Genomic DNA, 25,194 nt, shown 5'->3' on the forward strand with positions numbered 1-25,194 from the left:
GCCCTGTTCAGGCAATATTCTCATTGAAGGCCATGATGGCGGCCAGTATTGCATCTAAACGTTCAGTATTTCTATGACTATTTTGGTCCAGTACTTGTAGGACCCATGTCATTTGTCCAAGTGCTTGAACCAAACTAGGCTCTTCTTGGTCGGATTGACCACTAGTTTCACCCTCAATTGGCAAAACCGCTAGGCATTCGCCAGCGTTGTCTGAATTACTGGGTTGATCGCTCTCCGAATTTCTAAGAACGACCCTATTGCGCAAATTCATGGCATTATCATCAGCTATAATTTCAACAAAAATATAAATTTACCTAAGCAGATGTCCTACTGGGCGTGCCAAAAATTGTTAGGAGCCGAATTCCCTTCTCTTTGACCTGGTCAAAGATCTTCCTCGGGAAGCACGTCGGAATGTGGAATGGCTACGATTAGTGACTCTTGAAGTTTGCGCCCTTCGACTGAATCAAGCGATTCGGCTGATGAGGGATCGGATCAGTCGAGTTCGAAGACCTTTACTATAGATTCGGTTCGGCTGAAAGAGCTGAATGTACAGAATGCACAAGGTTTTGGGTCGGCTAATGAGCCGAATATATGGAATACATAGTGACTGGTCGGCTGAAAGAGCTGAATGCCTTTACATATTAAAATGAAGTTGGGAACTCATACAAAACAGAGTGTGCCCGAAGGGCATACAGACTGAAAATCTAGATTACAACAGAGTGTGCCCGTGGGGCATTCAGACTCCAGAGATCTAACTTAAAAACTACTCCTAGAAAAGCAATAAATGAGAGTAAAAAAGATTACACGTAGACTACTCCTAGAAAACGATAAATGTAGGAAAGGAAAGTATTGAAAATGCGGTGATTTTTTCATTCAGGGGAGAGAAAGACTTCTATTATAGCCTTTAAAGTTACTATTTATAATATCTTATCAGCCCACATTATTGGTTGGTTATAATAGTGGGAAAGTGGTGTAGCCATGATCATAGAAGTTACGCTCCACTTCTCATAGAAGTTACGCCCCACTTCTCAACCGTTCCTGCCTAAACGCTCTTGGCCTTTAGACGCCTCATTGCCTACCCCTGGTGTACCACGTGTTCTTATTTTTTTGGTTCATATGTGGGTTAGGTCGGCGTTTTAAATTTTTGGTATCAACAAAGGAATAGTTTGGTCATCTTTTTGAAAGATCGGAGCGAATCTTCAAAATCTAAAAAGACGGTCTAATTATGCAAAAATTCAAAACTTGTGGATTTTTTATGCAAATTGGTCTATTTTGACGGAAGGGTTGTTTTTGGACATTTTCGGCTGCCAGGTACGGGAGAGAAGCAGGAAGTTCAGAAGAGCAGCGAACAGGTGCGCTTCGTGGAGTTGGGAGCACGCCGATTCCCTCTCCACCTCCTCCCCTAGAACCCTAATCATCCATCCTGCTGTTCCTCCTCCTCCTCCTCCTCCTCCTCCAACAAAACCCTAATATCGATCACATGTCTGGCGGCGGCGATCCGTTGGCGGCCTCCCCGAGCCGCCGCAAGCGCAAGCAGCCAGCAGACGCCTCCTCGGTGGCCAAGAAGCCGCGTCCCTCCGATGCCGACGCCGTGACGATCCTCCGCGGGGTGCTCGACTTCCGCGCCCGCACCGGCGCCAACCCGACGCTCACCACCATGGACGCCTTCTACGATTCCATCCGCGGCTCCCTCCCCTCCCCCGCCCTCACCAAGGACAAGGTCTACAACAAGCTCCGCCACCTCCGCTACAAGTTCCAGCACTCCAGCCCCAACCCCGATCCCCACGGCGGCGGCGGCGGAGGCGGAGGAAGCGACCTCGTCTACGAGCTCTCTGCCGACGTCTGGGGCGGATTGCTGTCGGTCGAACCGAAGCCCAAGAAAATCAAGAAGGAGAGCGAAAAGAATAAGATTCACAAATCTGATGTCAAGAACGAGGATGGCAAGAACGAGGCAAATGAAGCCGAGAAAATGGAGCGTGAAAAGGAGGACGTGGAGCAGACACTGGAGGAGGTAGAAGAAGAAGAGGAGGAGGAGGAGGAGATAAGGGGAATTGGGACGGATTCCTTCCCGATTTTGATCCATGAGGTGACAAAGTACTGGAAAGAGAAGGGCCTCTCAACTGTGTCTTTGGAGGCGTCTTTGAAGCTCGTAAGACCATCCAAGGCGAGACCAGTGGAGGAGAAGTGGAGGAAGCTAATGGGGAAGGAAATGAAGTCCCGAACGAAGATGTTCGAAGTGCTCGGGAGCCTCCTCCTGAGCTGAGAATGGCCCATTGGACTGCATTTAAAGCAGGTACTTGGTCTTGCCCCTAATGATCATCACTATCTTCTGTGGCAATTGTGTAATGATATAGTTTTGATAGTTGGAGGTTTGCAACATGTCCTGAGGAGGGTGAGTTTCGTTGAGGGGACTTGTTTCCATGGTGAAGTATGTGATTATTTATTTGATAATTATTGCATCCCTTCTAACTAGTATTTTGTGGATGATGCTCTTGATATAGTTTTGAGTTTTTGGCTGCAAACTCTTTTTCTTTTGCTTTCAATTCTGCTTGCATTTATAAGACGACATTTATGATGTAGCCGTGAGTGCATTTCACTGCCAAACTAATAAATATGGCTTCATAAATCGGGCCTACGACGGCCCGACCTCCGTGTAGCCTATGCCATAAATAGGTAACTCGATCCGCATTCAAGGCAATTATGTAATGACCTTGATATGCCAAGGGAAAACAATGAAGTTAAGAACTTAATATTCTTCTAGTTCCAATTGTAAAGTATAATTTCAAAGTTAGGTGTACATTTCCAAATTTGCACCAATAAGAGGACGAGGAAGGACTGCTTTACTGCTGCTGAGGTTCAAGAATTAATCTAGTAAGTAGGATTTTCTTTTGTTATTTTAGCACGGTTCCCATAAACCTCTTATGGCTATGAGGAGTCTGCATGAGAAAAGAGAAGTAGAGAAATTGAAAGTGACTTCTATCTCCGTAGCAGAGAATAGATATGGATAGAACAAGAGAAGGGATTCATATATTTAGGCACAGATGCGGTTGGAAAGATATGTATTTATGGAGCCAATTTAGGTTTGTTTACAAACACATAAAGATATGTTGCCAAAGCAAAACAAAGTTCCTCAATTAGCATCCAATGATCGAAATCACTACTTGCCATATGAATATCCACAGAAACTGCCTCATTTGGACATTTCGGAGCACATTAAGTTCCTAGGCTTTTAGCTTAGAAGCACTAAGCCTGTGGTAACAGTATTTGCCAACATTTTCCAATGCATAGTTATATTTCTAGTACTTGTTTATGTTGATGTCGTTGATCGCATTTGGTTACTAGTTCACTCAATGAATCCTTCTACTTATCTCGCGGACTCACAAGCTAGGTATTAACTTGACTTTAGATTGGAAATGTTATTTAATGAGCATTGGATAACTTTTCCTTCATAATGAACTCATTGTGTTTTGTTTTCATTTTGATATTTTTGGGCTACATGTTAAGAAATTATTCATTTTCCATTTTTGAATTTTCATTCATATCTTATTAAAACAACGAGCATTGCAAAATGTATCTATAAATCATTCTCAAGTATATATTGTTGTTTGTATGTTCATCATTCACATTCCATTTCCTTTGTTATATTTGATGAAACTGATGTTAAAATTGTGATTAGGGTTCTCACTTCCCTAACCTCAAGGAGATATATTTATTTATTAGGAGCTTTAAAATAAGGTCCCTGACATAATGCAAAATTACAAAATTACAAAAGAATAGTCAACCCTCCCCCTCAAGATGGTGCATAAATATTTCTCATGCTCGTCTCGTACACAATGTTATTGAAGATTGTTCTCCCAACTCCTTTAGTGAGAATATCAGCTAATTGATCACTTGACTTCACAATTGGTATGCATATGATACCCTTTTCCTAATTCTCTTTGATAAATTCCTATCGATCTCGATGTGCTTTGTTCTATTATGTTGTACCAGATTGTGACATGTGAGCAATATTAATAGCTTCTTTATTGTCATAGTATAGTATTGATGGTTTCTCGTCTGCCATACTAAGCTCTCGCATAAACCTTCTAAGCCATAGAATTTCATTAACACCTTGAGCCATATGTCAGGGACTTAGAAAAATTTCTATGCAGCCCGGTCCCTGGCCCAAATCTGCTTAGCGAGTTCGGGTTGAAGACGGGTCGAATCGGGTTGGCAAGTAGACCCAAACCCAACCCGCTGTGGGAAACTCAAGGGTCATGAAACTCATGGGAGTTATGGGTGACTCTTGAGCTTTTGGCATTTATGAGGGCTCATTATGTAGGCTCATTATGTATGTNTTTTTTTTTTTTGCTTCTGCAAGTAACCAAATTTCTGCCTATAAAGGTACAGTATCCAGAGGTTGATCTTTTATCATCTAGCGATCCTACCCAATCAGCATCAGTGAAGGATTCAATCTTCAAATGACCATTCCTAGAAAATAAAAGTCCTCTTCCTGGAGTTAGAGTTCAAGTATCGTAGAATACGATAAACAACCTCAAAATGTGATACTTTTGGGTCATGCATATACCGACTAGCCAAACTAACTGCATAAGAGATGTCAGGTCGTGTGTGAGATAAGTATATCAATTTACCTACTAACCTCCTTTCCTTGTCAACTTCTTTTCCAATTTTACTTTGCAAGCGATGATTCACTTCTATTGGCGAATCAACTGGTTTGCACCCTAACATTCCAGTCTCTTGAAGTAAATTCACACATATTTTCTTTGAGAAATAACAATTCCTTTGTCAGATGTCACCACCTCAATTCCTAGAAAGTATCTTAACTTTCCAAGGTCTTTTATCTCAAATTTCATAGCTAAGTAGCTTTTCAATTCATTCATTTCTTGTCGGTCATTTTCTGTGATTACTATATCATCGGCATAAATAGTGAGAATGGTGATTTTGCTCTTATATTTCTTGATGAACACAGTGTGGTAGACATCACTTTGTTTATATTCAAAGTAAGGATTAAAGTGCCGCCCCGTGTCGTACTGCACGGAGCGGAGGGGGGTCTTGGACCCCCTTTCCGTGCTGCGGCACACTCTGCCGTATTGCACGAGACAGTGCGATACGGCAGAGTGTGTCGCGACACAGTGCTGTGCCGACAATATTGTTTTATTTATTTTTTGCTTTTTTTTTGGCTTTTTACTTTTTTTTTCTTTTTGTTTTGTTCTTTGGGGTACCAAGAAACATCTGGGTACCAAGAAACATCTGGGTACCCCACACCTCCAAAGATATTGCAAATTGAAAATCTACTTGCTAGGTAAGTAAAAAAAAATATAATTTTGTTTATCAATATAAGGGCCTATCGGCCCAAGCCCCCCGCTTCCACCACAGCATTCATTTTTTCTTCACAAATTATTTTATTAAATTTTGTCGTACCGTGAAACTTTTTACGAATTAGGGAAACAAAATCGAATTCAATAAACAAATTTTGAGACACATCAAACATAAAATTATATTTTTGCATTCGAAGATTAAAAATACTGATAAAATTAAAAGCTAAATTAATTCAATTGATACATAAATTTATTTTATTTATTTGTCGTATAATTTATTGCTTAAGTTTTTTTGATAGATCTAATATTTTTTTGAAAAAAATAATTTAAAAATAAAATTTTAAATACTTTTTAAAATAATTTTTTCAAATAATTTTAAAAATTAATTTTTTGTATTTTATAAAAGAAAGAATGTAATATGGTCAAAAGAAAGAAAGATGTCTTTGCATTTTAAAAATTATAATTTAAAAATAAAATTTTAAATACTTTTTAAAATAATTTTTTCATATTATTTTAAAAATTAATTTTTTGTTAAATTATACACAAAAAAAAAATTTTAGATATTCCACCTATAGTTTATCAAATATTCACTTTAATATCACGTGGTTTACCGAATTGTCATTAATTTAACAAAAAAATTAATTTTTAAAATAATAAAAAAGGTACAAAATATTAAAATAATATTATTTTAAATTATTAAAAATTAAAATAAATGTGGCATTTAAAGTTTTCACTTTTTCTTTCTAATTTAGCCGGATGAAATTCACCCAAAAAGGTACTCAATCACAGGAGAAAGAAGAGCAGCAGCAGGAGCAGCAGCAGCGGCAGCAGCTTTCCCCTCACTGTGCTCTGAAGTCTCAATGGAGGCGAAGAAAGCAGTAGGAGAAGAAGGCCCCGACCCGAACCCCTGCGCCGTGGCTCCGCATGCAAAGTGTGGAACCCCTGATCACCCTCCCTACGCCGAGGTACGTACTTTCACTGGTCGTAGTTCGATCGTATTCTGTTGTTNTCTAATCTATAAAAAATTTTATTCTGTATCAGATATAGTTGTACTTTACATACAAAAAAACTTACAAGTATGTTAATTGATGAGTATAGTAAGATATACATTGCAAATATTCATAATTATTTGATTAAAATTTTTAAAATAATATTATAAAAGCCTATTGGAACCAAAAAAACTAAAGTAAGTCTGTACCAAGCGTGCCAGTAGGAGGTAATGCTTTATCCATCGGCACGCAAGCGTACTATGTGTCGGCATGAAAGCGTGCCGGTGCCGTACCGTGCGAGGCAGACAGCGGCACGCCCCCGTGCCATGGCATTTTAAACCTTGATTCAGAGGTTAACATTGCTCTGCGAAATCTATCAAACCCTACTCTCAGTGATTGTTTTAGGCCTTATAATGTACTCTTTAGTCTACAGACCTTTCCAATATTTTTTTGAGTTAAGAAACTTGGAGGTATCTCCATATATACTTTCTCTTGTAAATCTCCATGTAAGAATGCATTTTTTACATCCAGTTGTTGTAAATCCCATCCTAGATTTCTAGCACATGAGAGAAGGACACGGATAGAATTCAATTTTGCCACCGGAGCAAAAGTCTCTTGATAATCAATCCTATATGTTTGGGTGAATTCTTTTGCCACCCATCTCGCTTTGTCCTATTCGCTGAGCCATCAGCTTTATATTTCACCGTGAAGACCCATTTACATCCTACTGTCCTTTTTCTCGTTGGAAGATCAACTAGTTCTCATGTATTATTCTTTTTGAGTGCCCTCATTCTTCATCCATAGCTCCTTTCTCTTTCGGATCCATCAATGCCTCTTACCAATTATATGGAATTGACACAGAAGTCAAGGACGAAACAAAACCTCTATATGAAGGTGAGAAGGATGCATAAGAAATAAAATTAGATATAGGGTATTTACTTTTATTTCGGACGCCTTTTCGATGAGCAGTAGGAACATCAAGATCATCAAAAGAGTGTGTAAGGTCAACAATAGAATATGAAGGATGCGAAGGATGAATAAAGGAATGTGAAGGATACTCACGTTGTTCCTGATTGGGTACTTGGAGTGGATTCGAAATTGGAGTTGAGGACGACTCCGTTTAGCTTGGGGATGAGTGCATGATGGTTTTATGCTTCTTTCTCCTCTTGTGTATGAACTTAGCCACTCTCACAATCCTTATTGGCAGTCTTATCAATGTGCATTTGTTCTTGTTTCTCCCCCTCACTTTTAGTGTTTTCTTTTTCAACATTTTCTTTACTTTCTTTAGTTCCATCACCACTCTATTCCTCCCTCTCAAGATCAATTCTTTTTGTAAATCAATTTGTGTGCTCCAAAGCTGCATAGACGCGCTGACACTCATCTCTTCATCATTGTAATTATTCTCCTTTTTCCCCTCATGCAGACTTGTATTGTAATATACTTCACATTCTCTAAAGGTCACATCCATGGTGACATACACCCTTTTTGTCGGTGGATGATAGCATTTGTATCCCTTCTGTATTGTTGAATACCTGATGAAAATACATTTTAATATTCGAGGATCTAGCTCGTCCTTTTTTCCTCCATGTTCATGTATAAAGCATGTGCAACCAAGTAATTGGTGGGACAATGCAGGAAGAGTGGCTTAATAGCCTTTCCAATAGTCTTGAATTCAATTGCTCGTAGTGGCATTCCGTTTATTAAGCATGCTGTCGACAAAATAGCATTCCCAGTGGTGCTTTGGAACATCCATAGCGAATAATAATTATCGAGTAACCTCCAACAAATGTCGATTCTTTCTTTTTGCTATTCAATTTTGTACTTGTGTATTAACACAACTAGTCTGCTATATGATGCCATGATTAGTTAGATATTGTCAAAAGGCGCCATCTATGTATTCTCTTCCATTATTTGACCTTAAATTTTTGAATTTTGCATTGAATTGGTTATCAACCAGCTTGTGAAATGATTTAAAGCAAGAGAATACTTCATCTTTACTATGTAATAGATATACACAAGTAACACGACTGTAATCATCAATAAAAGTCACAAACCATCTATAATCATTCAAAGGTACGACCCTACTAGGTCACCACAGATTAGAATGCACATTATGAAATGGAGTAGTACTTTTATTATCATTAATAGGAAAAGCACCACAAGTATGTTTTGCAAATTCAAATGCATCACATGTCAACTGTTTTGAGTCACATTTCTCAAAAAATTTCGGAAACATGTTTTCCATTATTCGAAAAGATAAGTGTCATAACCTAAGATGCCACAAATATGCCTCTTGACAAGTACTACTTAATCCGGTTTAAAAAACAAAAATTCTGTCCAGCATATAATCTCGGTCCTCCCTCCAGAAGATAAAGCTTGTCATGCACTCTACCATAGCCAATCGTTCTCCTTGTCCCTAGTTCCTGAAACCACAATAGGAAGGAAAGAAAATAACTTTACAATTCAAGTCCCTGGTAATAGCTCTATTGGAGAGAAGATTGGTTGGAAAAGAGGGAACATGTAGAACATAAGTTAGGGCTAAACTAGAATTGCAAACAATAGAACCTTTTCCAGAAATTGTTGACATAAAACCATAAGCAATATGAACTTTATCTTTGTCTGAGGAAGGAAAGTAAGATGGGAAATGATTTGATGCACCAGTCATATGGTCGGAGGCACCGGAATCAATGATCCAATATTGAGAACTAGTATTGTTACTAAGCAATGCATTAGCAATAGTATCTGAGAGAGCAAAGTTAGAGGTGAATGTAGCAGTAGTGGATGAATAAAATTGGAGTTAGCTTCAGTTGAATCAAAGCTTTATCATGAGTCGGCGAAGTGTTAGAAGTTCTTCATGAGATAGGCCTTTACACTCCATGTGAGCTCCTTCCGAATGTAGTGTGTCGGGGCCTTCCGCTTGGTATGCTTGTGATCTCCCATAGCCTCGGCCGCTTCCACTTCTTCTTACTCTTCCTCTCATAGGACGTCCATGCCACTTCTAACATGTCTCCTTGGTGTTCCTGCTTTGTTCACAATGGTGACACTTAAGATTATCTTTATCTATGAGATCACTTCCTTTCTTTATCTATGAGATCACTTTATTTTGAATGCTTTTCATAGTTCTACTTGATGCAGCTCAGGACAATGCAGATTTCTCAAAAGTTAGTTGATAGATCATAGCATTCCCTCTGCTTTCTTCTTGTTGAACATAAGCATAGGCCTCCTTTAGTAAAGGGAACAGATCTCTTCCACGCACTTGAACTCTTATTGGATCAAATTCTACTTGTAAGCCAGCAAGGAAGTCATAAAAACTCTCGATCTGTTTTTGAAACATTGCTGCATCATCAGGGCATTTAGCTTGAAAATCATGACAATAATCTAATTCCTGCCATAAACTGCTAAGCTCTGCAATGTATTGAGCAACAGTTCCATCTCCCTGCTTTGTTTCATGCATTTTTTTCTGAGCTCATATACTAGTGCATTTTTTCCTTTCTTAGAATAAGTTTGAGCCACTGCAGTCCAGATTTTGTAGGTAGAATCCAAAAAAAGAAAGCCTTGTGCAATTGCTGGTTCCATTGACTTTAATAGTCATGACATGATCAATGAATTTTCCGATTCCCATTGACTAGATGTAGAATCTTCCTCTGGCGGCATGTTTCGTCTACCTGTAATGTAATCATGAGGCCCCCTAGCTTTAATAAACAATAAACAGGATAAATACAATGACAAATAATTTTGTCCACCTAGTTTAATAGGGCTAATTTGCAGGGGGACTATCGTTCACCATGATTTTTGTCTTCGGCGTTGTGTTAACTCTATTAGAATTGTTATCAGAGTTAACTTTTGACATCTTGAGTGCATAAAAGATGCAACCAGCAATATAACAGTAACAGGAAAGAATTATTCAGATCCTATTGATGCATTTACCAAACCTTCATTCGTTTTGTAGCAAAAGTAGGTAACTTGTCTCAAATATTAAGGTTGGTAGTATTGTAACAGCCACAAAAGGTGAAATGCCTGATCAAGATCTAAGCGAAGTAGTGTAGGGAAAGGGTGAAGCAGAGAAGAATGATGTGGAGACGAGGAATAGCACCAAGAAGAGATGGATGACTGTAGGCTTGTAGAGGTCTAATTGGAAGAAGGAAGAACCGATTGGGCCTTATCCCTATTTTTCGAAAAACCCTAAATTTGGTTTGGCTTCGATACCATAATGAAACTGATGTTTAAATTGGATTAGGGTTCTCACCTCCATGATCTCAAAGAGATATATTTATATATTAAGAGTTTTACAATAAGGTCCCCGACATAATGCAAAAATTATAAAATTATAAAAAAATAGTCAACAATGTTTATCTCTGTGTCCATGTTATTTGTACTTTCTATTGCCCAAGGATTTTAGTGCCATGGCACGGGGTCGTATGGGAAACTTGTTGGCAGGGTATGACACGGTGCTTGTTGTGCCATACCAATGTGCGCCGGTCACAGAAATACCTGTTTGTCGACGCAATAAGACATAAAGTATTTATTTTCTTTAGCATCAGTATATTCTAATTACTTATTATGTATCTTCATCAAATTATTTGCACTGTATTGAAACAATACTTGCTAATTTCAAAGAAAAGAGGATATTGTGTTGTGCTATTGACATGGGGATCGTATCATGCCAATATTTTGTTAGCATGGTATTACACAGTGGGCACGACCTGTGTCGATGGGCACTTAAAACCTTGCTATTGCCATTGCATAATGTGATTGTGAAGCAATTTCTAGTCGATTATTTTTGCTTGGAGTCTCCAACGAAGTGATGAACTATTCATTGTAACTTTTGTCCCACTAAAATTTGTTTGTCTGTCGTATATCAAAAGCTTACAGGATAAAAGTTATATGTTAAGTTAGTGGAGTCAAGGCACCTGAAACTTTCATTGCTTTGTGGTAACTAATGAGTTGGGCTTGAATACTTCTAGTAGTATCTGTCCTTTGGTGTTCTCACTTTTCTACTCATCAGATGGACTTTAGGATCTGCACAGATAAGCATCAAAGATATGACGTAATGCTAAGTCCCACAAACCATTATCCTATTCTCTTCCCATCTACTGTTGACAAAGTACAATTAAAAGAAAGAAGAGAAACTACTTGGAGCAGCCTCTTTTTGCAAATCCTTCAATGCCTGTGCTTCTCCTATTCAAGCAGATCTCACATTTGGAGCTTCGTCTTACTGAGCAGTGAACAGCAGTCTTGGATCAAAAACAACATACCAAAAAATGTGAATCTGACAAGAAGAAAAAGGAATTGTAAGGAAGAGAACAAACCATTATGATGCACGGAATCTGTTTGAGTTTAATGTACTTATGATTTGGTATCTAATTGATGTGCCTTCTATTTCCGTTGCATATGCTATTAATTGTTTTCCTCTATGGTTTAAAATTCTTAACTGATCTGTTAATAAAGTAGAGAGATGAGAGGTTTCTGTTCTAGGACAATGCCTTCTAAAGTTCAATCAATATAGGGAAGGAATAGCCCTTCTCTAAAATTCTAAGTTTGGCTTGGGGAAGGAGGCTTTCCCTATCTTCTACCACTGTTGATTTGGGTTAAGGATGATCCTTTTTTATCATCATCTCAATTTGGATAATGATAGCCCTGCTTTGTGCTCAGATTGGGATTTTAGGCTTAAATAGAAAGTTAATTTCTTATTCTTGTGGAAGCAGCAGTGCAAATCTCGAGGCACATCTAATGGCTAGAAAAGTAATAGCCCCAAAGGATTGATGCCATTAGTAAGTATTCTTGCTTATCTCGAGGCACATCTAATGGCTAGAAAAGTGAAGGCTCCAAAGGGTTGTTGATATTATTGAGTATTCTTGCTCAAGACCATCAAGGAATATCATCATCTCCACTTGAAAAAGAAAGGCCAGCCTTGGTATGCTGCTTTCTTGGGAAATCAAGGAGGAATACTTGTTTAATGTCTTGAGGCCATTGAATTTATTTGTCAATGCAACAACTAGTGGAAGCTGAAGTAGTTTCCAATGGTCGAAAGAGTGGGTGCTATATCTTGTTTGTTTGTATGTACAAAATGTTAATATTGCAAGTGTAACTTCTATTACTCTTCAGCCTACTTTCCAGTTATTATCATTATCGTCAAGCCTTTTGCCGTCTTTTTCCTTCACTTCGAGTTGCTATGCCATCATTATTATGTGCTACCTCAAGAAGGGACTCTGCAATCAAGTAACATAATCAAAAATGAAAATTGTTGGTGTTAAAGTGTGTATGGAATTCCATGTACAGAGATGTTAATTATGTGAACAAGTGGGTATTGATGATTTTTGTTGCCTATATGAGTACATTGTATGAACAGTTGTGGAAGCAATATATGGCCTTTTATGCCTTAGTGTAGTGTTCCAAGCTTGAAGCATATGAAGCATACTTCGAGTTCATCAGTATAAATTACTGCAAACTGCCATTTCTAGTGGAGTTCAGAAAAACTAACCAAAACTAACAATAACTTTCATGTTCTCAAAAGCAGGCATGGGAAAGAAATCATCCAATTCAAGGAAAATCATTACTTTGATTCTTAAATACTAGTTACTTTTGTACACAAAATTGTCTGATACGTAAGAAAAGGAAATTTTTTTTTTTTGGAGAGAAAGTAGCATGCTACCGCCTCATTCATTTAGGGAATTGAACTCGGCTACAAGATGAGGCAACTGGGCCTCAAGAGGGAAAGGCTAAAAAACAAAAAAAAAAAAGGACGCTAACGTCCGCAAAACTGATCCCAGGTCTCCCTAAGAGAGCAGATTTTGGACGATAAGTAACCTAATGAGTGTCGAGAGTTCTCAAAAATTCTACTATTCCGCTCCAATCAGATTACCCACCATGTGGCGGCAATCGTCGCTAATTCCTTCCTCCCTATCGTACCCTCTTTCAGCCTACTTTCCTCTCAAAATTGACAGATAGATGTGCAGGATAGGAGAGACCGTTTGTTTAACAGAAGAACCTTTAGTAAGTATTGGTACTTTGACAGCATAAAAAGAGGTGATCCGCGGTCTCCCTTGTGGCTAAGCAGAAGACAGCTTTCCTCACCACTCCAACCTCTTTTCAGAAGGTTATCCACTGTTAATACCTTTCTTTTTAAAACTAACCACACAAAAATCTTAACTTTTAGGGGGGCTCTAATTTTCCATATCTGGTTAAATCTCCTGACCCATACTCCGTCGTCTTGTAGGAAGTTATAAAGCGACTTCACTGAGAACTTTTCGGAGCGGCCTTTTCCACTATGTAGGCAATCTCCAAGATAGCGTCCTTTAGCTTCAGTATTAGTTCGTTCTCAGATTGGGAGAGGCACGAAACCTGCCAGGATCTTTCGCCACTTCCACCCGTTCCTATCCCAGCAGTCCTGTACCTTGAGGTTTTTGCGACGAACTTTCTCGAAAATAGGAGCAAATAAGGTTCGTATGGTAGCTTGATTGCTCCAGATATCTATCCAAAAGTCTACACTTTGCCCATTTCCAATTGAATAGGTCACCCTGCATTTGAACACCTCCTTGGTCGATAGGACACTCCTCCACCACTGAGAGTGCGGTCTAAAGGACGCACCTTCTTTGAGTGGTTTCCTTTTTTCATAGTATAAGTCCTCAATTAGAGAATCCTATTGGTGATTCTTGTCTACCCTGAACCTCCACCACCATTTGGACAGCAAGGCTAAGTTCATATTCTCTAAGTCTAAAACTCCCGGTCCTCCGTCCTTTCTGCTTCTACAAAGCGCCTTCCATTGAGCAAGACATTGACCGCCCGCCATGGTCCTTACACCTCGCTAGAAAAATTCTCTGTCTTTTCTGCTTCTACAAGATTCTTGTTTTTAGTTATTTCCGTTATACAAATTTTGGAACACTAAATATAAGGAATTAAGGTTGTTTTAGTTGGTACACGATTCTTGTTTTTAGTTCTTGTAGTTAGGGGTAGTCTTTCTTTGTTCTTATTTTGATCCTATAGGTATAAATGCAAATTTACTCCTAGAAAGAACTACATGTACATTGTATACAACCTAACAAGTAATATGACTGTCGTTACTAATATTAGAATAATTGTGGGGCTTTTTTTTTGCGTTTAGCCCCCCTTTATTTTTTTCAAATGACCCTGGTAAAATTGTAATTGTAGAATTGACCCTTATTTTTTCCACACAAGGGCCATACTGGATATAAGTTGAACACAATAATTCATTCAGTGTTCTAAACACGGTGAATGCATCACCTTCTTTTTTACTTAGTATGGGAAAAGAAGATTTAAAGAAACTGAGTGATTTTATCAAAGAGAACACAATAATTCAATTACCATGTTCTAAACACTGTGAATGAACCCATGTGTTCAACTTAAATATCCAGCTGGCGTTTGCATTGTCACGTCCCGAGCTCCGCCTATTTGGTCGGATTCGGGCACGCCGACAGACCGCCGAACGGACAGAGCCTCCCCTGTACGTTCTAGGCGTCACAATCTAAACAATGCAATACGCGAGGTTCCAACCAGGAACAGTAGCAAGCATATAGATTGCATAAGTATCAAAAAACATAAAATGCTAACTATGCTATTACAAGCATTCATCTCAGAATTTTACATTTACAATAATTTACATTTACATAACCACATATACCTTTAAGTTATGTAAATGTAAATTATTGTAAATGTAAAATTCTGAGATGAATGCTTGTAATAGCATAGTGAGCATTTTATGTTTTTTGATACTTATGCAATCTATATGCTTGCTACTGTTCCTGGTTGGAACCTCGCGTATTACATTGTTTAGATTGTGACGCCTAGAACGTACAGGGGAGGCTCTGTCCGTTCGGTGGTCTGTCGGCGTGCCCGAATCTGACCAAATAGGCGGAGCTCGGGGCGTGACATGCATGGTCAAAGAGAGGGCCAAATTTGCAATTATAATTTTGTTTGGCTATGTTTGAAAAAAAAAAAAAAATTCAGGGGACTAAATGCAAAAAAAAAGCCCACAATTACAACCTATCTTCGTCTTTTTTTTTTTTTTAATTTCCTTTACCTATGTTATACATTTTCTTTTGAAAGTTTCTAAATATATTGTGTTCCAGAATTTCATTATATTTAGTTTGAAACAAGTGATGTACATTCAGTATAACAGAAATAAATGATCTCATTTGTATTCGACCACATGAAAGGGACAGAAGTAAATGATCTCATTTGTATTCGACCACATGAAAGGGACAGATGGCAATAATCTTCTATGGAGAACTTGTGCGATTTAGTGAGAAACTTGCGTATGCACATATGTATACCGATTATGGAGAGAGTAATTTAGCTATTCAAATCTGCACATTAATCTCCTTGGCCTAATCTCATGAATCTTAAATGGGTGGTGGTCATCATATTGAATATTCACAGACTAATCATGATCCATCCCATTTAAGTGGAAGACTTTTGCCATGCTTGGAGGTCTTCTTTGTGAGCAAACAATAAACTATGGATTTCTAATGGAATCAATTAGCATTCAATATGATCTTCAATTTAGGACCATTACTTATTGAGCTTGTTCTTGCATGCTCTGGTATGTTAGGTCATGATGATTTCTTGACCTAACTGCCCTCATGTTATTGAGGATACATGCCACCACGTTGTGTTTTGCGTAGACCATTTCCCCTAGTAAAGAACTACTCAATGGTGAATTGTCCCTTATCAAATATAATAGGCATAATCGCTTGAAGTATCATTACAGTTTTCCCTGTCCTTGCATGGGAGACATTCTGCAAACAAGAACTGCCTATGGAGTCTAGTTGAGTACATTGATTATCTTCTTTCAAACTACAGGATGTTAGCTAGGTGGTGTGTTTCTTGAAAGTGTCATGGCGTCATACAATATCTGTTACTTCCATTTCTTAGACCACTTTGAATTATATCTGATAATTGTTCTGGTTGCTGTTTCATTTCTTTCATAGTTGTCATAGATTATATGGGCTGTCTCAAGCGTCAGAGTTCGTAGATGGCTACTATTTAAATCCTACACATGAAGTGAAACTTTATGGGCCAAAACATTATACATTATTTCAATATTCCACTTGTGTCATTCTGTTATACAAAAAATAGTTGTTGCCTCCAGATTTGTCGAATCTGGAAGTTTCTTTTTATAGGTCACTAATTTCTGACCAGGTTTGTTCGAGCGTTGTTGTTTTATTGTCCTGGAGAAGTTATTCTTTACTGTCTTGACTGTATGAATGTGAATCTTATATGATTGACATGGGACAAGAACAAATACCTCAAAGTTGTCAATACAGGTCGTGTTAATTTCACCATTCGCATATGTATCTCGAGTGTTCTACTCCCCAGTGTCCAGTATAAAATAGACAAAAGTGACTGTAGCTTCTTTTTTGAAACAAGTATAAATTTTCGATCAGCTATGCCGAAACAATGGAACTTTTGCTGAAAGTAGTCTCTCCGAGGGTGTTTCATGGTCATTCATTGGAAATGAAGCTCTCTATATACTATGTATAGCTAATGCCTATCGCTGTGAACTGCATACTCACTACCAACTCGATTGTCAGGTTATTGATTCAGGTATGCTCTCACGATTCCGAATTTCTCCGTTTAATCTTTCCATACACATCTCTATCCAATGCAGTTGGAAGCTCTGTTCTCGTGATTGAATCTTAGCTTCATCATTCAAATTAAACATTGTGTATGCTATCACTGCTTTTGCTAATATCTACTATGCTTTCTTATTCTTGTCTTCTGTAACTGAGTGGCATCCGTTCACTTGTTTCAAGTTTTATGTTCTTGCTGGTAGATCACATTCATTTTGCTTGGTATGTGCATCTTGTCAAAATTTATACATGGGCATCATTGTTTATGTAATGTTATCGTATTTGTTATCCATCCTTCATTACTAGTACCAACTCATTGGAGAGATAAATAGTAGGGAAAGCATTACTGTTTTTGATCCGGGATGATTGGAATTCCGGATAAGGTGGCGTTAGTTCCAACCATTGCAGATAAGATGGAAGCGGTTCTAACTATTGCGATTGGGATAAGGATCAAGATGGCTTCAGTGGATTGGAAGAAGAATCAAATTATTGAATCAATTTGGATGAGGATAAAACTAATTTGGATAAGAATAGACCAACTTTGGATAAGGATAAGGAGGTTATGTGGTTCTTTTTGAAGTATTTTGTTTTTATTTTTTTGTAAGTTTGAAAGGTTATTAATAAGAGTCCTATTGGCTCTTGTAGAGGTAAAAATATACATTTTAATGTAACAAAGTTTTTCCACCAAGTGCTCTTTGTATGTTTTTTTTTTTTTTTTTTTTTTTTAATCTTTTAATAAAATCTGGTTTCAGATATCCAACAAGGAGGCACTGAGACATTGCTTCCTCTTTCGATGAATTAAGTAGTATTAAAGCGTATGGCCTTGGTGCATGATAGGAACCAGAAGCGTTTACAAAGCTAATGGCGAAAAGCTCTCCATCCTCGACATCTTTCGTAGGCCATCGACGAGGAAAACAAAGAGTACAATGTCAGCAAACGAGCAGACAGCGATGCTGTCTGACCTTGCCGCTCAGGTCGCCGCGCTATTTGATGATATGAAGACCGTTTTCGATTAGGTCAAGGCCTAATCTGCAGCATCATCGACAATGCCGGCGGAGAAAAGCGGTAGGTTCTTAGGAATCCCTCATCTGAAGGCGCGCGTGAAGCCAATGAAGGGTATTGCCGAGGATACCTTGGGTGCGCTAGACGACGATGACTTCGATGATGACATGAGTATGGTGGTTCTGTCACTTGCAAAGGGAGGACACTACTGTTCAAGGTTGAGGCCAAGGTTGAGATCCCCAGCTAAAACGGCACTGTTGACGCTGAAAAGCTGGACGCTTGGCTTGACCAGCTAGAAACGTACTTCGACCTCTATATTATAACAACGTGGATAATGTGATTTTCGAGCAGCTAAAGCTGGTGGGTTACGCATTGACCTGGTGGAAAGCTACTCTCTAAACTTCCGCCGATGAGAATTGAAGGTGTCCGTAAACCGTGCCGGGTCTGATAATTAATATACTGTACTTATACCCTAAAAAGAAATAGTTAGAAAAAAGAATATATATCCTACCTATTTAATTTCGGGTCGGGTTCAGGTCAGGATACTTAAGTTACTCCCATCGGGTTTATTTGTGCGGGTCTAGATAGTGACTACCCGTATATTATCCGTTCAAGACGGGATATGGATCGGGTCTAGATCGGGTATAGATACCCGTATAAATATACTTTTTTATAGACTTTATTAAGTAGTCTATGGACAAACTATAAGACTTCCCATAAAAAACTCGCGTTCTAATAGGTTGTAACATCCAATAAAATTCATTCAAAAGAAAAAAAAAATTCCAATACATTGGTCCAAAATATATGCATCTACTATTATATAGTTAAATTGCATACATGAAACATTACAGTGGAAAAATAAGTTTCTAGTTTTTTAATTTCATGAGTGAACAATAACATAATAGTTAGAATAACTAATAAAATAGTTATCAAAATTTTTCTCTTTGTCGATTTATTTTTTTTGCAAGATTTCTAGCAACAAAAATATTGAACCTGTCAAATAAACTATATTAGAATGTACTATAAAAGTACTCAATAAAGAAATTTTAAAAGTTTACCTTTAAAAATTGCTCATATCAACCAAAAGAAAAATTTTGATAACTATTTTAGAATGTACTATAAAAGTACTCAATAAAGAAATTTTAAAAGTTTACCTTTAAAAATTGCTCATATCAACCAAAAGAAATGAATAAAAGAGACGGTTAGAGTTTCATTAGGATGAAAATACGTAGTGACCCCCCATCTATAAGTTATATTAAAATGGGTTTTTTTTGCATCTAGCACTCTAGAAAAAATTTATTTTAAAACTAGTCCCATCAAATTTATATTTGCACTTTTGGCCATAATCCTGCCACGTAAATGCCACGTCAGCGCCACGCGAGCGGGGCTGGACTAGGGTGTTAAGTTGAACATGGTGAATCATTTACCGTGTCCAAATACGGTAAATGGTTTACCGTGTCTAGAGAAATAGTATTTTTCGCAATATCTATTAAATATAATGAATCCACAATGTTTCTTGCCACGTGGCAAGAAACCCTTCATTCTTTAGTTAATAGATAGAAAATTTTGTTTTAGTTTTTTTTAATAATTCTCTCTCCTTTAATTCCCACCCCTTCCCCTCCCTTCTCCATTATATGATCTATTAACGTTTCATGAATTAATGGTAATCTACATTAACATTTAATCAATTAATGGCAATTATAATCATAATTGATTACTCTACCAACTTTGAATATCTATTAAACTTTTCATAGCCACCATTTCATTCTTTCATTTTTTTAATAATTCTCTCTCCTTTAATTCCCACCCTTTCCCCTCCCCTCTCCTCTACGTTATATGATCTATTAACGTTTCATGAATTAATGGTAATCTACATTAACGTTTAATCAATTAATGACAATTATAATCATAATTGATTACTCTACCAACTTTGAATATCTATTAAACTTTTCATAGCAACCATTTTATTTTTTCATTTTGCTTTTTTTTTATTTTTTTTATTTTATAGACAAGGCGTCACCATGAGGAGAAGTATTGAAAGGTAATTCGTGTAAAAATTTGTAATTCATTGAATGATTGAGATCGAACTTTCAGATGAATCGATTACTTATTGCGAAAGCAAAAAGAGACTTTTTTATGAATTCATTCTTTTTTTTTTTATATATGTACCTTTTGGTTTTTCTATTTTGGGTGTTAATTAGGTGGGGTTTATGTGATTTGCAAGCCTGAGCTGAGAATCTTAGATCATTTCCTTCTCCTAAATGAGTTTGAAGGTATTTTGGTTTATCGGAAAGATGTGAAAACCTTTTTTTTCTGATTTGGATAAAAAATTTAAAATTTTTATCATTAAATTCTTCCAAATTTTGCTTGATTTTGCTCAACTGTTCCTTCTTTTTTAAGTTGGTTTTTTTTTTCTTTTTTTCACTTGAATTACAATTTGTTTTGTTGCAGTTTCTTCTCCCGCTGGGTTTCCTGATTACCCTCATAGAGGTTGGTTTGGAAAAATGGCAACTTATTATTGATGGTCTTATATTATAGGGTATTTGTTTCTGTTCAGGTGTTGTTGTATTTAATTATGTTTTTTTTTTTCACGATTTGATACTGTTACATACATACTAGAAGTAACTCAAGTTACACATATCTGTTATAATTCAGATTGGTTTGTAGTAGATGCTTATAAGGTGTTCACTGAATTATTTCTGTGGGGTTTCAGGGCTCATTCACTCATCAAAATTTTGCTGGACATAAGGGCATAATTAGGCCCGGAGAAGTGCAGGTTTAGATTTGTTTGGCTTTTTTTTTTTTTAATACTAAAAAAAGATTGGTAAAAATGTTTACTGAGAGATCCTCTCTAGCCCATTTGAAATAGGCCCTCAATTTTATTTAATTTTCAATTAACACTCGCTTGAACTTTAACAATTCCTTTTATTTGAATTGTTATGTGTAATCAATTGTAAATTTTGTATTTATCCTTACTTATAATTTTATTATTTTTTTGACTGAAATATTGAGTTTAATTATATAGATTGTTGAGTTAATAAGTATAAAAATGTAATCTTTAATAGTATTTTACCGATTTTTACAGCCCATTTAAACTAATATTTTTTATTTTATACAAATAATGATTGTTTCGATAATATCTATCCGCCGCATCGCGCGGGTGACTACACTAGTAAATATTGAAAAGACGAATATGGAGTAGGGATGTCAATGGGTATGGATACCCGAAATATTATCCGAACCTAAACCCGAATAAATTATTTATATACATAATTTATTTTTATTTATTTATACAATATATAAAATATTTAATAATTTATATAAAATCCGTTCGGTTCGAGTCCCGATTTGGGTTTCGGGTTTTTGATCGGGTATGGATATGGGTATGGATTTTTAAAACCCGCCGGGTTCGGATTCGGGTTCGGGTTTTAATTTGATTTTCGGATTCGGTCTCAGGTTTTTTAAAATCCGATCCAAACCTGACCCGTTGACATTCCTAATAGGAAGAATATAAGTACGGAATACAGTGAATCATTCACCGTGTTTGAACACGGTGAATCATTCACCGTGTTTGATAGTTTACCGTGTCTAGAAAAAATATTGTGAAGAATATAAATATTGAAAAAGAGAAAAAAAAAAAAGAGGAGAGTGAAACACGGTGAACCATTCATCGTGTTCAACTTGCCAAGCAGGCTCCCAGTCCGCCCATGTGGCGTCTGCGTGGCGTCTGCATGGCAGGGATATGGTCATTTTTATAATTATAAATTTGTTTGGGCTAGTTTAAAAATAAAATTTTTTCAGGGGGGCATTTGCAAAAAAAGCCCTATTAAAACTGATCCTTCAACTTCAAAAGTTTATTTTTTTTATTTATATTGGATATTTTATTGGGTCCGGGTCCGGGTCCGGGTCCGGATTTGAAAACTATTTCAGACCCTACCCATTTAAAAGTTGAGTTCTGGTCGGATTCAAATCGGGTATGGACATAAAATATCTGGACCCATATCCGAAATTTTAATGGATAATTTTTTTTATTCGTATACTATTCATTTTTTATCGGGTCCGGATCGGGTATAAGATATCGAATATTTTGAACAGCTTTAACCAGAATTTCATGTAGATCAAGTGACTGATCCGTCAGGAATTGCACCCCATGGGGTATGAAAAGGAAATTATAACGTAGCATATGTTCAAATTAGTGAAAAAACAGTAGCTGAATTATACAAATTTTGATTTCAGTAGGTCTCTGCATCTTGAAAAATTATTGCTTGCACTTGGTACATCCATAGGTACATGCACCATGATTTCACTTGTTCTTGATGCACCTTATAATAGTCAATACAAAAATTTCGTCTTAAGGAAAAAGCTACAATTTATTGGTTTTAGGAGACTGATCAATATAAAAAAATTTTCTTACGGAAAAAGCTATAATTTTGTGGTAGTCCAGGCCTCCGATACTTTGTTGGAGCCCTGGTCTCCAATGGCCCTGCAAAATTTAGGTTTTTATTTATTTATTTTTAATTATATATTTATTTTTTAAAAGAAATATAAGTACCAAAAAAAAAAGAGAGTAAATTGTTGGCATGGGCAAGGTAACAACATATTACGTTTTTCTCTTCTGGCATTTTAATCCAAAATGAAAATTTCAATAATAAATTAATAAAAAATAAATTACGTTTTTCTGTTACCTTCTTGTTTTGGATAATGTATAAATTTTTAAAAAATTATAACGGAGCATATGTTCGTGTAAAATAGCTTATATTTATTTATTATATATTATATATAATAATAATAAATTGAGTACGTATTTGTAGTACACTTTATTAATTTTTTTTTTTGTATTTTACAACTTGTTTTATTTAAAAGAATACAAAATTATACTATATTCCTTTTGATTTTTAAAACTAAAATAGTTTCATCTTTCTCCAAAAATAATAGTTAATTTTTTTTCTTTAGATTGTAATCAAGCCATTTTTTGATATTTTGTTCCGTTATTAGCCAAACTCCTAATCCGTTGACTAAATCAAGTGTCCTTAGAAAAATGCGCAAGGAAGTAAATCGGCTTCAGACAGTGACTTTCGAAGTTTGCGCCTACAATTGAATCAAGCGATTCGACTGATAAGGGATATGACTAGTCAAGTTCAAATGCTATACTGTTTATTCAGCTTGGCTGAAATGAGTTGAATAATGCTAATATATATTATTAAAAAAATATTTATCGAAAGGTAGATGCCGCTAAGGTGTAAAGGAACAACTAACTTAGAACTCCTAGGAAAACAAAAAATGTAAAGGAAAAAGAGATTATAAATAGCCTACTTCTAGAAAGCAAAAAAATACACGAAAATAAATTGGTCTTCTTATTCTTAGGAAAAAAAAGACCTTTATGTCAGGCGTCTTCTGTCTATTTATGGTACCACATGTTGTTTATTCAGTTATTCCCCACTATCGGCCACGTCCCAAATTCTACGGACCCCTTTCAGCCGATCCTAACTGCATCAATTTTAACCGCTTTTCGATTTTTAGGTGCGTTATTCTCAAATCCTAGCGCACCACATGTTACCTATTTCAAGCCTTAGGAGCTATTTCCGTGTTGCATCTCGGTTCACCACATGGCACAACTTTTATAGCACCAACAATTGCTCCCTTGGTAGCTCCCGAACGATCGATTGTTCGGGTGATTGACGTCATCTTTTTTAAGGGCTCGGATTATAAGGTCATCATTTCAAACTCTAAAATTGCCTTACACCATCCATTCTCCTCAGTTGTCCCTTCTTTTCGTCATTTTGACGGCTACGATTTTTCACATTCTTTTTCTCTTCTGAGACATTAATTAGGTCATTTACGGTCGATGTCATCTCATCACCAAATCCATCTTTTAGAAATTCCTTTCGACGGCTTCGTTTCTCTCATGCTTTTTCGTTTCCCCCACTTTTTCATTTTCTTTTCTCTCAATCTGAAATTTCTCCTCTCAAGCCTCTTCATTTTTTCCTCCATTCTTTCTCTTTTCTTAGCTTCTAAGCTTTCTGTCACACCCGAGACCCAGCGGAAGCTCGTCCGGTGGGTGTCCAGAGCCAAAAGTCGCACTTCTTCAGCTTGGTATAAAGCTTTTCTTTTCGGAGAATTTGCATCACAGTCCTCAAATGCTCCTCGTGCTCTTGATCACTCCGAGAATAGACCAATAGGTCGTCAATGAATACCACGACACATCGATCCAACAATGGCCGGAAGACCCGATTCATCAAGTCCATTAATGCTGTAGGGGCATTTGTTAGTCCAAACGGCATTACCGTAAACTCATAATGGTCATAATGCGTACGAAATGCCGTCTTATGCACATCCTCTGGCTTGATCTTCAACTGGTGGTACCCCGACTGAAGATCGATTTTCGAATATATCCGGGACCCTTGCAACTGGTCGAACAGATCATCAATTCTAGGCAACAGGTATTTGTTCTTGATTATCACCTTGTTTAGCTCACGATAATCCACACACAGCCGAAGCGTTCCATCTTTTTTTTTTTTCCACAAATAGCACCGGTGCTCCCCTTGGCAACACACTCGGCTTCACAAAGCTTTTGTCAAGTAGGTCTTGTAGTTGAGTTTTTAACTCTCTTAACTCCGCTGGTGCCATTTTATACGGGGCCTTCGAAATTTGCGCCGTCCCGGGAACCAAGTCAATGACGAACTCGATCTCCCGGTCCGATAGCAATCCCGGTAACTCCGCCGGAAACACGTCCGAAAATTCACATGCTATCGGAATATTCCCAAGTGCTGGGGGCTCCTTTTGAGTCTCCACCACTGATGCCAAGTAGGTTATACACTCACTATTGATTAGCTTCCTCGCTTTTGACGCCGACACCGTCACCGCAAAACACGAGCTCTTGTATGCACGATAAATCACTTCCTCCTGACTGGGCTCACGAAAAGTCATTATCTTGCTTTCACAATCAATGACGGCATAATACTTCGAGAGCCAATCAATCCCAAGAATTATGTCGAAGCCTTCCATTCGGCTCAACACAAGTAAGTTCGTCGGCATAATCCAATCACCAATTTGCACTGGAAAAGCCGCACATTCCTCGTTTACACTAAAGGTGTGTTGGGGTGCATAAACCCACCAAGCGTCCGGACTCTCCGAAATCTCAATATCAGGAGCCAAGCTAATGAATGAATGAGATACGCCAGTGTCAAACAATGCTTTAGTTCTGGTGCCATTAATTAAAACAATAACTGCCACAACATCGTCGGCTACGACAGGCTCCTCCACTCGAGTAGCAAAAACTCGACCACTCGGTGCCGC

General features: G+C 37.3%; 1 protein-coding gene and 1 long non-coding RNA gene across 4 annotated transcripts; one reads left to right on the plus strand and one right to left on the minus strand.

Moving 5' to 3' along the window:
• Positions 1,283-17,574, plus strand: LOC109721452 (GLABROUS1 enhancer-binding protein-like). 3 transcript variants are annotated; one of them, XM_020249100.1, is made up of 2 exons: positions 1,283-2,293; positions 17,203-17,574. In XM_020249100.1, the coding sequence occupies exon 1, from the start codon at positions 1,481-1,483 to the stop codon at positions 2,261-2,263; it is 783 nt and encodes a 260-aa protein (XP_020104689.1). In that variant the 5' UTR covers positions 1,283-1,480; the 3' UTR covers positions 2,264-2,293; positions 17,203-17,574. The 3 variants fall into 3 exon arrangements, with proteins under 3 accessions (XP_020104689.1, XP_020104690.1, XP_020104691.1); XM_020249101.1 differs by lacking the exon at positions 17,203-17,574 and adding an exon at positions 12,013-12,655; XM_020249102.1 differs by lacking the exon at positions 17,203-17,574 and adding an exon at positions 11,313-11,781.
• Positions 8,475-11,776, minus strand: LOC109721453. The gene is made up of 2 exons (XR_002219227.1): positions 11,441-11,776; positions 8,475-11,326 (listed from the first exon to the last, which is right to left on the minus strand). It is a non-coding gene; the product is annotated as an uncharacterized LOC109721453 (long non-coding RNA).

This window comes from Ananas comosus, linkage group 15 (genome assembly GCF_001540865.1).
Source record: "Ananas comosus cultivar F153 linkage group 15, ASM154086v1, whole genome shotgun sequence".
NCBI lineage: Eukaryota > Viridiplantae > Streptophyta > Magnoliopsida > Poales > Bromeliaceae > Ananas > Ananas comosus.